This window comes from Aythya ferina, assembly GCF_964211825.1.
Source record: "Aythya ferina genome assembly, chromosome: 1".
In the NCBI taxonomy this organism is placed as follows: Eukaryota; Metazoa; Chordata; class Aves; order Anseriformes; family Anatidae; genus Aythya; species Aythya ferina.
In genome coordinates, this window is record NC_140296.1 from 164,615,248 (window position 1) to 164,632,160 (window position 16,913).

Consider the following 16,913-nt stretch of genomic DNA (forward strand, 5'->3'; position numbering starts at 1 on the left):
GAATCATGATTTGCCCTTGCACTTTTTTTTTTTTCTCTACGCCTACGCATTTGACTATGCACCATTGCATAGTCACTGCATATTAGCTCACCACTGATAATTCTGGAACAATTTAAAATATGTTCTGCTGTTTTAACATCCTTTAAGGTCAAGTTTGTCTATTTCATGACAACACATTATTTCTCCTCCTTTATTTTGTATAGAAATCTTTTGATGTAAACAGTGAGAAACCCAGTAAAGCATAATCAATAAACATGTTTCCACAGAAAAGTCTACATTTTTCCTCTTTTTTCTTTTCATTCATAGAGTTCTAAAATAAATCATGTTGATCCAAAAATTCAATCTGAAGTATATATTAATACACTGGACAAAGAAGGTAGGTGGATAATGCTTTTGTTCAGTTCTTCAAATAACTAAAAACACTAGCTATGATCTGTGTGACTTCATGTATTGTCAATATGCTGATGTTACCGATATGGTGCTTGTAGATGAAACCTGAACTGGCACTGAATTAGCCAGATGAAGTTGCTTGTGGCCTTACAGAGGGCAATTTGCCCTCTTCTCAAAGAGCCTCTGTACAGACAAAACTTCACACAGAGACTCAGTCCTTAAAGCAGCCACAATAAGTCACGGCAACAAAGGGAACGAGATTCAAGTTTCAGATACCAAGGATATCCAAAGGTGATCAAGGATAAAAGGTCTGATTTGTAGGTGCTTTTAAACTGCCTCCAGGCCTAAAAGAAGGGGTGGGCCCTGCCCAGCAGGCTTGCTCTTCTTTTGCAGCAGTTATTTTTAGAGAGTACATAGACTTACAGGCTGCTATAGACCACATGTTGAAACTCACTGCACTGAGGAATAGACCCTACATCTGAAGTTCAGCGGGGTCCATACAGAATCTTTCAGCAAAGCTTGATCCTGTTATCCCTGTTGTCAACTGGAGTTGAGTCTTAAACAACAAATGAAAAAGAAAAAAAAAATTAGTGTTAGGTCAGAGGTTGGACTTGATGATCTTGAGGTCTCTTCCAACCTAGAAATTCTGTGATTCTGTGTGATTCTGTGAAGTATTTTTAAAGGCCAGATTAGTTTCAGTGTCTGGGAAAACAGCCACTGTGTTATCTACAAAAAGTAATCCATTACATGATATTAGAATGTGCATGTGAGTAATGCTTATAATTCTCAGAAAGCACTAAATTACACTTCTTATGGGAAACTTATGCAGTTTTTTGCCCAATAAACAAACTGCTGTTAAACCATTAGATGTCTCATATAGCAAGTTCTGCCATGGAAACTGCATGGAAATAACTGATGGGTTTTAAAAAAGGAAGGATTCTTTCCCCCATAGAGGCAAAATGCCACTCAAAAAGCAAATTTGAATGATGAAAAAAATCCTCAGTCTTTTGAGAATTCACAGTCCATATTACATTACTGGAATCTGCTTTTAGTTGTACTGAAGTGCAATGTACAAGTGAAACCACTGGTCAGCACAGAAAAAGAGAAAAGGCTATTGCTATTGCAATTGCATTTGTGTGTTGTGACTCAGTTCTAGGGTCTGATCTATAATTTTGAAAGCTTCTTGTACCTGGGATCTTCACTGAAATAACCCGGAGTTTCACGCAATATGCAAATATAATCAAACTATGTTTGATGGGGGAATGCCTGATACAGCTGATCATCCTGCAAATAGAGCGTGCAGCATTCCCCAGTGCTGTCAAGTCGATAACAAGAGATGGAGTAACATATTGCTTTAAGAAAAAGGGGTATAAGCAGGATAAAACTATATTATAAAATAAAAATAATCATTTTTGTAGCCTCTGGTGAAATAAAGCAGCTGCCCAACAAATTTTCCAATGTAAACTTGGATGTGAAGAGTCCTGCAGCAAGCTGAAATTTCATGGGAGAGGTAGGTAGGAACCCATGTGCAAGTACCCAAGGTGAAATTCAGTCATGACAAGACATTTAATCCAGTGACTAACATGTAGAACTTGGCTAGAAGGCATAATACAGTGCTGTAGAACCCAAACAGATTTAACTATGCCAGTGTGGTATGGCCTCTGTCGCCACCAGAAAGCAGGGATTCTATCTGTTAGAGGTGGCTCTGGCATTGAAGCAAATAGCTGCATTTACTGCAGTATTCCAGTCATGCAGCAGCATCTTAGTTCCAGGGAGTTAATTATCCCATGCAAAGCTTAGGACAGGTGGAGGTGGAGGCAGCCAGCAAGCCTATTTGGAGCTGTGCTGTATTTTTTTTTCCATGTTCCATTGCACCATGCTGTGTAGAAATAATTTTCTAGCCCTTGCAACACCAACTCATGAGGGAAGGCAAAAGGTCATAAAAGTCCTGAGAGTAATAGATCACTATCATTATCTCATCTAACCTCCTGAATACCTCAGCCATTCTACTTTTCTTTAGAAGTTAGATCAAAGCAAGTCTTTTAGAAAGACACCTAATTTTGTTCAGATTACGAGCAACAGTGAGTAATTGGTCCCTATGTTATCCTTACTGCCAGAATAGTACATCTTATTCAAGGTTGAATTTGTTAAACTTCCAGCCATGGGGCCACCTTATGTCATAAAACAATAAATTTTAAGGCTATAAATCCCTTCACCACTACGCCTCTTCCATATACATTGGCCTACCTACACACAGTGATTTAGTTCCTTCTTACCCTTTTCTTCAGTAAGCTTGGACTGAGTTCCTTAAATCTCATGTCAAAGCTGATCTCCCACCTTGAAAGACAAACACCAGGTCTGGACACAGCATTCCAGTAAGGTGCTTTCTCAGTGCTCATTTCCCTAGTTCTATGTGCCACTCCTTTTTCTATACATTCAAGGATCACACGAGCCCTCTAGGCAACATCACACCAAGAATGTATGTTGAGACTGCTACGTGAGAACACCCCTCCCCAAGACAATCTCCAGTCCTGCAAGTATCCATTGCATTCTTCATTACTTGCTCGCAGTGGCATTAAAACACACTACTTTGTGAATGTAATAATTCAGTACAGTTATTCAGATAATTCTTACCAGCAATTCAGACACTTGATTACAAAATCATACAATAATCATCCCTGGGGGTGTTCAAGGAAAGGCTGGACGTGGTGCTTAGGGACATGGTTTAGTGGGTGACATTGGTAGTAGGGTGATGGTTGGACCAGATGATCAAAGAAGGTCTTTTCCAACCTTAATTTTTCTATGATCCTATGATTCTAATGATTTTGGTTGAAAAGGACTTGAAGTACATCCAGTCTGACCTCTTGCTCAAAGCAGGGCTAACTTTGCAGCAAAAGCAGGTTGCTCAAGTCCTTGCCCAATCAGGTTGGAAAATCTTGAAGGGCAGAGATTCCTTCTTTCAAGGACAACTTCTTTTAATATTTACTCACTGTCACGGTGATCCTTTTTTAAAAAACAAAACAAAACTTGTGTCATCTAAAAGCATAGTGACCAAAGCCTCTATATCTACATTTTAGATCTTTGAATAAAATACTAAATTGACAAAGTTGTCAAGCATCCTATTAGAAATAGTCTTGTTTGCTGGCATCTGACTGCTGACTACACGTTGAAAGTCTGGCACTAAGCCAGTTTGCAGTCCATACAACCTAGTTTCTGTTAATTCAGTCTAGTTTTGTTGGTTCAGTAAACATCACACATTACTGAATTAAAAGGTCCAGTGTAGCCCAAGGAATCAGCAAGCAGGCTGGGAGGCAGACCCATCGCTTCTTCCTAAAATGATCCACCTTCTATGAAAGTGGTTCCACTTCTCTTTGCTAATTTGTGCTGTTATAGTCTGCTATTTCTACTGGGAATTGCCACTGGAAAGTGAGAGCCATTTCACAAATCCCTGATTCATTCCACCTCCCCTTCTGCAATAGAAGAATTCTGCTGGACAATTTCTGAAATTTTCCCAGTTCAGTTGCTTTAAGTATTCTTCGGCTAATTCTTTAATGTCCTTGAGCATTAGCTGTGCAGCTATGCTGATTAGGAAATGTTTAATTTCAGCAAATACTGCTTTTCATCTTCCTTGAATGCAGATAATACTCACATTCAAGTCTCTCCTCCAAGTGCCAATTAGCCCCTGTGGCAGAGCACATGAAATCTGACCAGCAGTAGATAAAAAAGGATAAAGTCAGAATAAGCTTATTGCTTTCCACAGGCACCCAGCTCAAGCCCAAACATTGCAATTTCTAAAGTTGGATATTTCTGAGAAGCTATATATTTGGCATTAACATTACATAGATATTAATAGAAAAGTTATTGTCATAACTGCACTTTGCTTCAAGATGTCGGTTTGCAATATGGCAGTTTAAAAGAGCAAGCCTGAGGCTTACGAAGTCCTCTATGAAAAACAACCCGATTGGCTCATTAACTAGGCGCCATGCTTTTTCTATTATTTAAACATACTTTAATATCTGTAGTAGATTCTTTAAAGTGTCATAACAGTTTGAGAGTTGTCACATTCGGTTGTTATAGCTCCAAATGCGTACTTCTTCCCTGCTCAGGACTGAATCCAATATACAGTAATGTGACTACTTTAGAGGCGCTGTTACGCTTTATGTCAATCCAGCTGCTCTGCAAGTATGTAAAACCTGCATAATAAAAATCCTTACGTTAATTTCACTTTTAAAAACTGACTGCTTGCCAGGAACTCATTTCTCGACTTCAGCGTTTTAGCCAAACGAAACATTTTCTTGTCAAGATATCTGGATGGTCCACTGTTTATTGTTTACTAATTAGAGAAATTTGTGCTGATTTGAGTTCATCAGAAGTGGGTGGCTGGTATTTATTATTTAAGCTTCTTTAGCTTTAAAACCGCTGAATGCATTTTTAATCTCCTCTTAAAACTTTTAATGACAGAATTTCCACAGCTCCCCTAATTATCCATACCAGTGCTTAAATAGCCTCGCCGTTAAGGCTTTTGCTGAGGTGCAGCCTGCTGCTGCTGCACTTTCTCGTCCTGTTTTGCCAGCTCCCCTGTGGGTATGGGGAAGGAAGACAGCACCATGCTCCCCCGTAACACCCCGCAGTTTCAGCGCTTCTTGGCCAAACACAGAAATGCCGGTACTGCACATGGCAGCAGCCGGAGAAGGCACAGCTTCCACCCAGCCGTTTCCCTGCACCGCTGCCCACAGGGGGGAAGGCGGCAGCCACCGCAGCGCCCTGCCAGGCCACGTCCCCCCCCGTTTCTGACAGGCACCCGGGCTCCTCGCCCCCAGCCCCAGCCGAGGCCGGCCGGGCCCGTCCTGCCCACCCCGTGGCGCTGCGGAGCTGCCCGGCCCCGGCCCCGTCCTCGCCCCGCTCCCTCCCTCCCTCCCTCCGCTGCGGCACCCCCGGGCGGCGGGGCCAGAGCCGGCCCGCCCCTCCGCCTCCCCTCCGCCGCCCCCGGCCCGCAGGGCCCCGGCACTCAGCCCCGAGGCGAGCCCGGCGCGGCTGCAGCCCCCCGGCAGCCCCGGGCCCGGCGGCGCAGCCATGCCGGCAGCCCGCGCCGGGCCCCGCCGGGCCGCCCTGCGCCCGCTGCATCGCGGCGCCCCGGCTACAGCCAGCCGCGCTCCCCTGGGCACCCTGTCCGCCTCCTCCTCCTCTTCCTCCTCCTCCTCCACCTTCTCCTCCTCCTCCTCCTCCTCCTCCCACGGAGCCACCCTCGTCCTCCGCCCCCTCTCCCTGCCAGCCTCCTCCCCGCCCTTCCCCGCGCCCCACGCCGCTGCCGGAGCCGCGCGTCACTCGGGCTCCAGCCCCGCCGCAGACATGGCGACGCTGGCCGCCGTGCAGCCGCTCACGCTGGACAGAGGTAAGCGCGGCTCGGCGCGGCACGGCCCCGCGGCGGGCGGGAGGAGCGGGGCTGCCAGGCGGCCGAGAAAACTTTGTCCGCCGGCGGCGAGCGGCTGAGCGGCCACCGGCAGCGCCGGCAGCCCCCGGGCTGGGGCTCCGCGGCCGTGTCGCCGCCGCCTCCGCCCGGCTCGCCCCCGCCGCCTGGCCCCGAGCCCGGCCTGGCTGCTGCTGCGGGTGTCGGGGTGCTGCCTGCCTCGCGGAGCCCTGTCACCCCGCCGGCTGCTTCGAGTTGGTGTCGGCAGCCTCGCCGAGGGGGTGCCGGAGTCTGGAAGTTGGGTTTCAATTCGTCCTTCGCCCGCGGGATGGAAAAATTGGACCTCTCCCTCGCCGCGCGTTTGTGCCCCTGGCAAGGCTCAGCCGCTGGGTTTCTGTGGGTTGCCGGGGAGAATAACTTACCTGGTGCCGGAGTTGTGTTGCTTCTTGGGCTCCGTGAGCTAAAGAGGTCAAACAGTTCCCAAAACAGCATATTGAGTTGCTGATGTATTTTTCTTCCTGACTTGCATCGAGGAGCTCTGAGAGGCTCCCAGCATGTGAAGATGGATCTTCTACCCTTGAAGGTGTGATTTAGGCCAGTGTTGTTTGTTTTCTTTTTTTCTTGCCTTGTTTTTTTTTTTTTTAACATGTTCTTTCTAGAGGGTTAAGATGTGCTTTCAAAGCAAGATAGAGAGCACCTTCTGTAAATCTTGGGCAAAAGGAGCCTGATGAGCACGGTTTCAAAATGATAAAGGTGATGTGGGCAGCTTTCCTGGAACTCAACTGAGAGCAGAACAGCCCACAAAATATCATAGAATCACAGAATATCCTGAGCTGGACGGGACCCACAAGGATCAACTAGTCCAACTTCTGGCTCCACACAGGACCACTCAAAAATCAGACCTTATGTCCAAGAGCATTGTCCAAACGCTTTTTGGACTCCAGTAGGCTCAGTGCTGTGACCACTTCCCTGGGGAGCCTGTCCTAGTGCCCAACAACCCTTTTGGTGAACAGCATTTTCCTAATATCCAAAGTACTCTAAATACACTTTGCTAGATGGCTTAAATTCAAACATCGGTAGAAAAGGAGAATCTAAAATTATTCTTACTGAAATAACAAAGTGCTAGCACGCACTTTAAATTAAACTGCTCAGAAATCCACTGTGTAATCTACAGTTTCACCCTAATACTGTTTTCAGTAAGCAGGACAAATCTATTTCCTGGCAAAGGGCTGAACAGATGGCAATCCATTAGCAAACCTGGCTTTTCTGAGGCAAGTATTACTATTTCAGAATTACACATTCCTCTTCATCACGAAAAAAACACTTTAAAAAATCCACAGTACACAAAAAATGTAAATTAGTCCCAATTTAAATATAATATATATCTGTTTGCTGTGTCCTGGATATGCCTAACCATTTGGCAGAGGTGCCAATGTTACGGTCTCCCTGGTCGTCAGCCAGGGCTGACAGTAGTGTGAGGGAGATGCAACATCATGGAATGATAGGATGTGACGTGCAAAAGGAAAATACAGGCAAGGAGAAATAGATTTAAATACCGCACCTGGCCTGAGAAGGCTGTTTCGTCAGTGAGGTGTGCTTCATCACCCGTAACAGGTTGCTGCTACGTCAAGTGGAGCGGGTGGGCTGACACTCCAGAAGCAACTCCAACCCTAGTGCTTCCAGATACTTCCTCTGTAGTCTTTCTCTCTCAGCCGCGGAAGAAGGAAAGTGCTATGTAGTGAGATTTTGCACATTTCTGTTGCTTTTATTAAAGCAGACACGGCTATGTTTACTGTCACTGTGCTTTGCGCAGCTCTGCTGTGATCTAGACATAGCCCAGGAGAGCCTTGTAGACTTGTAACCACTTTTCCATGTCCCACAGAGAGCGCAGCGCAGCGGAAAAATAAAGAGCATTCCATGAGCGGCAGCACTAATAACATTGCACTGCGGAGCCTTGAATGGCTGCTTGATCTCTGGTCAGGGAGTGTTTGCGTTTCCTCCTGCTAAGGGGCACAGAAATGGTAAAACACCATACGGATGCATACATCAGAAATCTAAGTTACGCTCTGACGTAGTCTGCTCCTGGACAAAACATGTACTGTGTTCCAGTATGATGATGGAGCTTTCCTAAAGCCTGACACAAACGGAATTCAAAATCTGTATGGTAAAATGAATTACCATTTAAAGGTGAAGGGCATGTTGTGTGTGAATGATTGAAAGCCAATTACATTCTGGAAGATTACTTCAGTCCAAAGCACAGGAATTAATTTCCTTAATTCCTGTCATCATGTGCCTTTCTACCTGCACAAATGTGTGCAAGTTCCATTAGGGCTTTTTAATATGTGGAACAAGTTCACAAAATAATGGAAATTTTAATCACTTACAATTTAATCTCCAAGGCTTTTGCCTGACCTTTGCGTGGTGCTCTGCTGGGAGGAGGGGAAGGAAACAGCAACTGCTGCAGGGTAGAAGCATATAGCAGTGGAGCTACATGTGGGGGCTGCTGCGGGCACACGGGCCCAGTGGTTGAGAGCTTTGTGAGGGGGAAGAGCCTTCTGCCAGGCACCTTCTAACAGCCATGTAAGTCTCTTACTTAAAAAGAAAAAAAAAAAAGAAAGAAAACGTGCACCTTCCTGTCTTTTCAGCACGTATTGGAAGCACCCCATCAGTAATCCCCAGTGCCCATCAGAGCACACTGTGGGAATATTTTAGGCCGATTCAGGGATGATGTTAGAAACTTTGAAAGCATTACTTGGTTCCATGTTGAGATGAACAGCTACAATGCTGTGTTTCATAAACGGACAAACAAAAAGAGTAAGGTTGGGATTTTTTTTTTCATTTTGTGTTCCAGGTTATGGATTTTAAATTATGCTCCCAGTTTAATTTGCCTCCATTTAAAAGAACAAAACAGGCAGTCCAAACCAAAAGGGAAATGCTTAACAACGCCCATACTATTATTTTTATTTTTATTTTTATTTTTATTTTTTTTAACTGCGTACCACTTGTCGCACCTTGTGCCTTGCTGTTCTCTGTGTTGGGCCAGCAGCACTGCATGTGCCTCTCCTTACAATGCCAGTCGTGTTACACAGTGATAAGAAGCTCCTCATCGGTGTGAAGCACGCAAAGGGTGCATTAGCACAGTCTGGTGGAAGCATTTTTTGCAAATGGCACTGTGCTCCCAGATACATGCCGGGAGGAGTAGGTTTCTGTGCTTCCCTCAGCACTCATTTTAGGAGCGGCCCTATGAAGGCATGCAGTTCGTAGCAGGCATTGTCCTGGTAAGGCTTAACAGATGTTCTCCATCTGAACTTTTTGGTTTTGCTAAAAGTCTGGCAAGTTTTTCATAAAGCTCGTTTTACATAAAATTTTACCCGCGCTCTTCCTTCCAAGATGAAAATCTGCTCGGACAAGAAACTGACCATTTATTTTCTTGGAGTTCTGTGAAACTTCAGTCCCTCTTCCTTTTCTCCATGGGAAGAGTAGCTTTAAAAGAGCACTTCTTGATTGTTCTTCTTGCTTTTGAAGATATTATACAATTAGCCTGTGCAAAGACCATCTCATGATCAAGAGCATGGAAATATCTTTTAATGTGAAGGGGGACTTCTTATTAATAATCCAGGTCCCACTACATTTTTCCTTATATAGCTACCACTCATGCCACTGATGGTTGCACTGCTTTCATCCTTAATCACATGAAGAAGAAATTTGAATAGACTGAATATCCAGTGCTGATATTTTAATCCCTGTGAAGTTTCACAACAAGGTCATAGCTATTGGCTGTTGACAACCAAATTTCTCCTTCTTTCAAATATATCCTAGGCAACTGGAGAGACTTCTTGCTCTTGAGCTGTAACATAGCTAATCCCTATTGTCTTTTTAACAATTCAATCAGATATTTTTCTAGTGGAGTAGGTGTCCCATAACTTCCAGAAAATCCTTTATAAAACACTGTGTTTAGTGACAATGAATAAGAATTCAAACAGGCTTGGTATCGCCATCAGCTGATAGCAGTGGTAGACATACTCTATGAAATGTGATGCTGAATGGTGTTTGACCATTAGTATGCATTGTTGCTTGCTGGAGTGCTCTTCCTTCCTTCTCTCATCTTGTCATTTCTCTTTTCATTTTCAAAGCCTACATAAATAGGGATTTTTCCCCATCGGTGCCCATTCATTTGTATGTAATAGAAATTGTTTTGAATAGAAGTTTCTGTATATTATCTTTGGAGAAAAAAATGCAGCATACTCATCAGGAAGAGAAAATCAGAGTCATAAAGTGTGAAATACACTCCTTGGCAGAGGTGCAACATAAGGCCAGATATCTTTTACGCTGCGGTTAAGCCCTTCAAAACAGTGTTAAGCGGTTATGCTGCTCCCTGCATGGCTTTCAACAAAGCGTTTCTATCTGTCATAGAGATTTCTTGTAGAGCTCTTCAGCCTAGCATGTTAAAGCAGAAAAATATTTCTGCAAGTGCCACACGCTTTAAGTCTAATATTACTCTATTTGGTATGCCAGATGATGACATATAAATAACCAAATTCATTCTTCCAAGGGAAAAAAAGGGGGCCTGTTATGTGTAGGACCAGAAACAATTGACAATTCTGGTGACAGATCAAAATGTATTTTTTTTTCTTTTGTTTTACATCAGTGTGTCAACATTTATTTGATTTTTTTCCTAATGTATTTATATGAAGGGATGGTTTCAGGTAAGCAGACTGCACCAGCGATTGATGTTTTACATATAAGGATGTTTTCTGAAGATCCGAGCAGTTAAAGAGTTTTTTTTTTAGCTAAGTATGCATTTCAGTTGTGTCTCTTGGAGCTCTGTAGCAAGAACAAGAGGAAGTCCCAACCTGAATGTCATCTTTGATTTCAGTCAGGGATGCAAAAATTGACAGTTTGAAAAGTTAAAAGCTGACGTCCAACTTAAACACCTCTGGCAGTAGAAGCCTGAACTGGAAGAGGTGCCAGGGTTCGCTGTGGCAAGGGGGGCTCTGCCTCACGAGGTGGCTTGGGTTCAGCCGGCCGCGTGCTGAGGGACAAGGCTCTGTCCTCGGGTCTGAAACAGCTTGTGATGATGTGGACATTGAAACTGAGCATGGTCTCAGGGGATGGAAACGAATCCAAGTTCATTGCATCATCTTCTGTGTGCACCAGGCACGGCGGGCCCTCCAGCACTGCCTTTCTTCAGAGAAATGCGCCTTCATGGCTGGCGCTACGCGGACACAGAAACGTCTTCCAAAAAGTAGTGGCGTTCTTAACACTAGGCCACCTTTGTGGGGTGTATAGGCGGAATATCTTAAATTTCCAGCTGTGTTTACTTCTGAAACATGTAACTGATCAGAAGCTGTGTTCAAAGTCAGGGGATTTTTGAGAGACACCTCTGTGAGAGCAGCTGTTCCTACCATTCCCTCTGGTCTGTCAGGCTGAAAAAAAAATTCTGAGATGGTGGTAGCAATGAAATAATCATTGTAATCTACCTGAATTTACCCTACATAGAACAAAGTGGTAAACACAACTAATGTGTGTACATTCGTCTGCTTGTTCTCCAGAAGGGGCTTGCTCCTGAAACTTGGTGAAGTGGATGGAGCCTGTGACAAGCCCCTGGGCGGGTGCAGAATTCACCATTTGCAGCAGGTTGCAATATGAGATGATCAGAAAGAACATGGGATGTTGTTTTTTTTTTTTTTTGTGTGTGTGTGTGTAGCAAATGTATTCTCTCTGTCTATAGATAATGTTGAAAAGGAAAGATTAGTTTTTGTAAATAATATCCCTATGCTGGTTTGTACACACTTCAGTTGCATGCTGATGTCCAAGAGACATTTGTGTAACTAATGAAAAAAGGATTAACCTCTTAATGTAATTGTAAGTAAACAATTTGCTTAATTCTATCCTGAAGCTCCAGTTGGACTCCCCTGATAATGTTATCACAGAGAAAAATTTAAAAAGTGACAAATTACTGAAGTTCTCAGCTTTGTGACGAGGATAATTTGTCCTTTTTGTTCCCCATTTCACAACACATATATTCACATCTCTCCTTAACATGGATGACAGTCATGCACATGCAAAAAAAGAAATACAAGCCTTTGGTGACTTGTGTCATTCTGATACAAAACGAGGTTCTTGTAGGTAAAGCTATAGAATTTAAAATATGAATTATGTAAAACTGTTGATTTTACTTACTCAGAAGCACAAATAATTAGAAGTTGAGGATTTAAGAGGAAACCAAGGAAAGGCAGATAGATAGCATTTTGAGAGCACTTAACTGTAAATTTGTAAATCTGCTTTCCATCATGCACAATTAATTTGTTTCACATGATATATTTTTGACATTAAAAAATAATACTAATGTGCTGGAAACCGCACATATGTATAAATCCAAGGATTTTCAAAGTTAATCTAAGTCAGTTTAATCTTCTTTTGTGATATTTGCTGGAGAGTTACCCTCTGAATGACAAACATTTAATGGTTGATTCTCTATTCAGATAAGATGATTTGATTCAGAAATGCACATTTGCATCCTAGCAGTTTTCTTTTAATAATGAGTATTTAAACCACAAGCTCAGGTCTTAGTTAAGTTAAATACAGAAGGAGATGTATGTATATATTTGAGAATGTGATTTTCTGAGGTCCAAAACAGAATGGTTAAATAAACCGTGAACTTCCCAAAACCAATTCCCCAAAGTCACGAGGAAATGCTTCTTATAATGAGTTATTACCTTAGTGCTAGTTTACTAGTAATAGTTAAAATATATATATTAGAAAAGTTGATTTCCAGAAGGGATTGGAAAACTGTTACCATTTAAAAGATAGAACAATGAAGTATCCATGAATGCACAGAGCATCAAAGCATTGATTTTAATTGTTTCTGTGTAAACATGGGTAATCAAATAAGGAAGAATGTGGCCCAAAATAGACTCCTAATTTATTTCTTCTGAACCTAAATTACATTTTTACTGTTTCTTTTTAATGAGAGCCCAAGTTTAAGCACTAATCCTCCATTTTCACTAACTCTTTGATTTTCTTATTCAACCATGTTTTCTGAAAAATAATAAATCTCCTAGACCGTAAGGTATCAGTCCCTCTGGAACCAGTTAAGTATTGGGGAAGAGTGTACTTGAAATAGCTCAGGTGGATCACTGTGGCCATCAGCAGCAGTTTTAACCCTCAGAAATTTATTTACCATCATCTCTTCACTTTTCAGTAGATTTGGCAGTAGTGTTTCTGTCAAATGCTATTTACTGAATCATCACAGGAATAAAAGGATAATGTATCAGTTCTTTGTTATACAGAGCCAGACCAGAGAAACTTTAAGAGGGCATGATGACTTTAAAATCCATGAGGCACTCTTTGGAAAAGAGGTGGTTGTACGTCTGGTCCCCTCTGTAGCCTGATAGACTTGTAATCCATTAGTGGAACTTATGCTCGTTTATACAGTGCTTTTTGCTTCCTAACAGTATGGCCATGTCAGAAGATGCCAGGTGTGCTCCTTGTATTTTAGGCAGATAACTTACCTTGTGAAATAAGGCTGCAACCTGAGATGAGTTCCAGTTCCCCCTGCTCCTGTTCTCAGCATTGTAGCACACATACAACACCAAGCAACGGCACAAAGGTGGCCGTGAGCTCTGTTTCTCACAGGGGTTTTCAGTTTCAAAGTTTTGTGTGTACCTTGCAGCAGCAATTCAGGAGTCACGACTTTCTTCTGAGGTCATAGCCATCTCAGAGCTGAAAGTTAGCAGCAAGCAGTTGTTGAGATCTATCAGCAGATATCTGTACCACCTAGTTGTACTGCCAAAGGATTTTATTTATACTGCCTTCTGCTGTTGTAGCTTTTCGCATACATGTCTTCAAAGAAAGTTGTTGTTTTTTTTTCCCCTTTTCTGAGAAATGACTAGGATGTAGCCAGCTACCAGAGGGATTCGATCTGCAAGAAGTAATATCCTTAAATCCACTAAAATTGAAGAGAGAATATTAACTTTCTTCTTGTTACCTGACCCTACAGGGAAAAAGTTGTGTTAGATGTGTGTCTGTAATGACTGCATCACATCCATTTTATTGCGCAAATGTCATCTTTTCTCTGTCATCTCAAATCACCTAAGAAAACACACCAAGCAACAGAAGATAAAATCATAATGCTTGACTTCCAGTGATGATTTGCATTGCTGCTAGGTACAACTGCCAGTAGCCCACAGCCATCTTTCTGGTAATAACAGAAAAAGATTTAAGGTTAAGATTAGCTGGCGAGGTAAGAACTGAGGAGAGGCAGCAGGAGACTGGTAATGACACATGAGCAGGGAGGAGAAGGGGGAGCAACTGCCTTGGCTCCAACGCGCAGTGCCTATTGTGACAGAGAATTAGCATCCCTAGGTTAACCTTGCCTCCCTTTGCGAGACACCTCTTGGTGCCTTTTTCACCTCTTCCTGTCGGCTTCCCTGCCAAGAAAAATCTCTCAGCTGCAAACTAAAGACAGGCTGCAAGCATCCGTGTGGGTAACGCATGAGGTGGCCCATATGGCCAAAGCTTTTGTTTTGCAGTGCATATGTAGGACACGTAAATACATGCTTTTGCATAGGGAGGGGAGTGAAAGAATGGAATTCAGCTAAGAGAAAAGTATATGGCAATTAGAAATAGTGTTGTTTTTCATCCTGTTTTTTTGTTGTTCGCACAAGCCTATTCATTGTAATTGTTTCTGTTTTCTGCTTCTCTAGGTTAGCCAAACATTTAATTCCTTCACTGATTGTAATGGTTTTCTCTGTATGCTTGCAGACTAAAACACAAAAGCAGGCATTCTATTAAGTTTCGATTAAGGACCCTTCCTTGGGGTATTTTAATGTAGCAGCCTTTTATTTTTTTTAATTTGGGATCAGAACCTGTAAAGCGTTTACATTTGCAGTTTCAGCTAGGTGTCCAGCATACTTCTGCCTGCCGTTTTAAACAGCTCCACTCCAGCATGAGAGTGGTTCTGCTGAACTGTTCTTGCAAAACCAAGCTATGTGATCAGGAGACAGCTGAGGCTGGAGGAGTTCTCGACATCTCTTTACAAGATACCAATGGCTACAGGAGAGAATATACAGTTTTCCTATTTCCACAGAGTTCAGCTTGCAAGAACTTATTTATTACAGCCAGGTCCTTACCCTACTGAATTTCACAATTTCTCAGGGGTTTATAGCTTAGCTTCAGAGGGCTCTTTTTTTGCCATTATTTCATAGTTTCAGGAAGCCAAGACGGAACGCTATTTTACACTTCTGGGTAGGCAAATAACTGTTTTAAATACTGTTACTTTTCTTTTTTATTTTAAAGAAATATGTACATATTATGCTTCCTGCAGGAAATGAGGATTTAATTATTTTACTTAATGAATTAATATGTACACATATATTTGAAATATATGCAATATATATTTACTTGAATACATTTTTTTCAAAGTCTAACAAACCTTGTTCTTTTTGTGTCATATTCATAACTAACTGTCCCTACTCAGAAAAATCATCAGAATCATGTCTCATCTGTTCTATTCAGCAGTTAGTGGCTAGCTATAAATCATAGTTCTGATCACAAAGAGCAGGCATGATTGAACAATATAAAATTGAATCTATATGCAGAGAAAGAAAAAAAAAAAAAGAAATTTTACCCTCCCTTCTCTTTTCTCCATAGCTAATGCAGGGGAAAAAATGTCATTCTTGTTTAAGTAATGTGTTAGGAAATATCAGTGTCTTCAGTTCTTCTCTATTCTTTGCATTTTCAGCTTTATTTTTTAACCCTCTCTCTTGAAGGATAATGTGGGAACTTGTTTTCATACTGCTGCTGTGTTGAATGTCTTCTATACAAAAGTAGTGGGTGCTGTCAAATGTAAAGGGCTGGTGTTATCTTTAATGTCTTGCTTACTCACAGATGGTAAAATCATGTGGTGAAAATCTTCATACTCACATTTATGCACCTCGTCACCTGCCTTGCTTTAGAAATTGTAATGAAACTAATGGTTTGGAAGAATAAAAATTACTTTACTGTTTTAAAATCGTTTGGTTTTAAGATTAGTTTTATATCCCCATCTTTGAAAATTCTGAATTGTATTATTGCTCTTCAGGCCTAGAGCTAAGCCAGTGAAACCCATCATCTTGAAACAATCTTGAATTACCTGTTAATCCAATTTCTTCTGTTTCATGATTTATTATTATTCCTTTAAAAAGCAGTAGTGGGAATGTGACAGTACCAAGCCACTCTCTCAAAGCATCTAAAAATCTCAAACAGTTAGAGGAATGGCTTTGCCCTTATACAGCAATGAATAGGTTAAGAAGATTGACCAAGGTGAAGCAAATCCAGTTCTCCCAGGTGGCCTTCGTGGTAGGTTAAGGCTATGAAAAATGCCTAGCTGAAGAATGGAAATCAATAGATAAAACTTAGGAGTTTGAGAGTAGGGAAGATTACCTGGTCATTGTAGATGTTGTGAGGTTCAGAGAATATAAAGAGCGTATTTTTTCATTTAAAGGAACCTTTTGAGTGCTCAATTTGAACAAGCTAAGCAGAGTTTTCAGGAGCAGCATGCCTGAAATGGCAGTGTTTAAGGCAGTATGCCTGCAACAGCAAAAGTGACTGAAATTGCTGAAGAGAACCTTAAGGGTCTTCTGTAGTGCCGAGGATGCTGGACGGAGAGATCTCCACACAGTTTCTGTCTGTATTTTGGATTAAAGGTGACTGTGCTTTCCCTGCAAATAAACTCTGTCCTTTCTATAAGTTATTTAGCAAAACATTTCAGACCTTTACTGTCATATTCCGGTTCTCCTGCCAAAGCTGCTGGGAAGTCTCGTGGTGCTTAGCACTGCCTTGGGGTGTGCAGCAGCTGGGTCACAGGCTTTACTTCTGGGAGACCAAGTGAAGCTGAGGATTTTGTGTGGCTGTGGTGTGTCCGAGAAGCTAGAGCCAGATAAAGCCTGAGTGTAGCACAAACATGCAGAAATAGATCAGTTTAAACCCAAACAGAGTCTGATGAGTGGCCACAAAAAATGAATGTGCTAGACTGGCGCTTGGACTTGATGATCTTAGAGGTCTTTTCCAACCTGAATGATTCTATGCTTCTGTGACCGAGGCAGTGGAGGAATGTATGTAGGAACCTTCAGGG

General features: G+C 42.3%; 2 protein-coding genes across 4 annotated transcripts in view; one reads left to right on the top strand and one right to left on the bottom strand.

Moving 5' to 3' along the window:
• Window positions 1-6,309, bottom strand: part of LOC311438885 (uncharacterized protein) — a 121,191-nt gene extending 114,882 nt beyond the window's left edge. Inside the window, exon 1 of the mRNA XM_084523840.1 lies at window positions 6,220-6,309. The gene's annotated coding sequence lies outside the window, so the exon portion shown is untranslated. The remainder of the gene's footprint in view (window positions 1-6,219) is intronic.
• Window positions 5,356-16,913, top strand: part of LIN7A (lin-7 homolog A, crumbs cell polarity complex component) — a 48,681-nt gene continuing 37,123 nt past the window's right edge. Inside the window, exon 1 of one of the 3 annotated variants that reach the window (XM_084523814.1) lies at window positions 5,356-5,782. In XM_084523814.1, coding sequence (XP_084379940.1) covers window positions 5,464-5,782 — 319 coding nt within the window. In that variant the 5' untranslated portion in view covers window positions 5,356-5,463. The remainder of the gene's footprint in view (window positions 5,783-16,913) is intronic. The other 2 variants (XM_084523812.1, XM_084523813.1) reach the window with 2 other exon arrangements.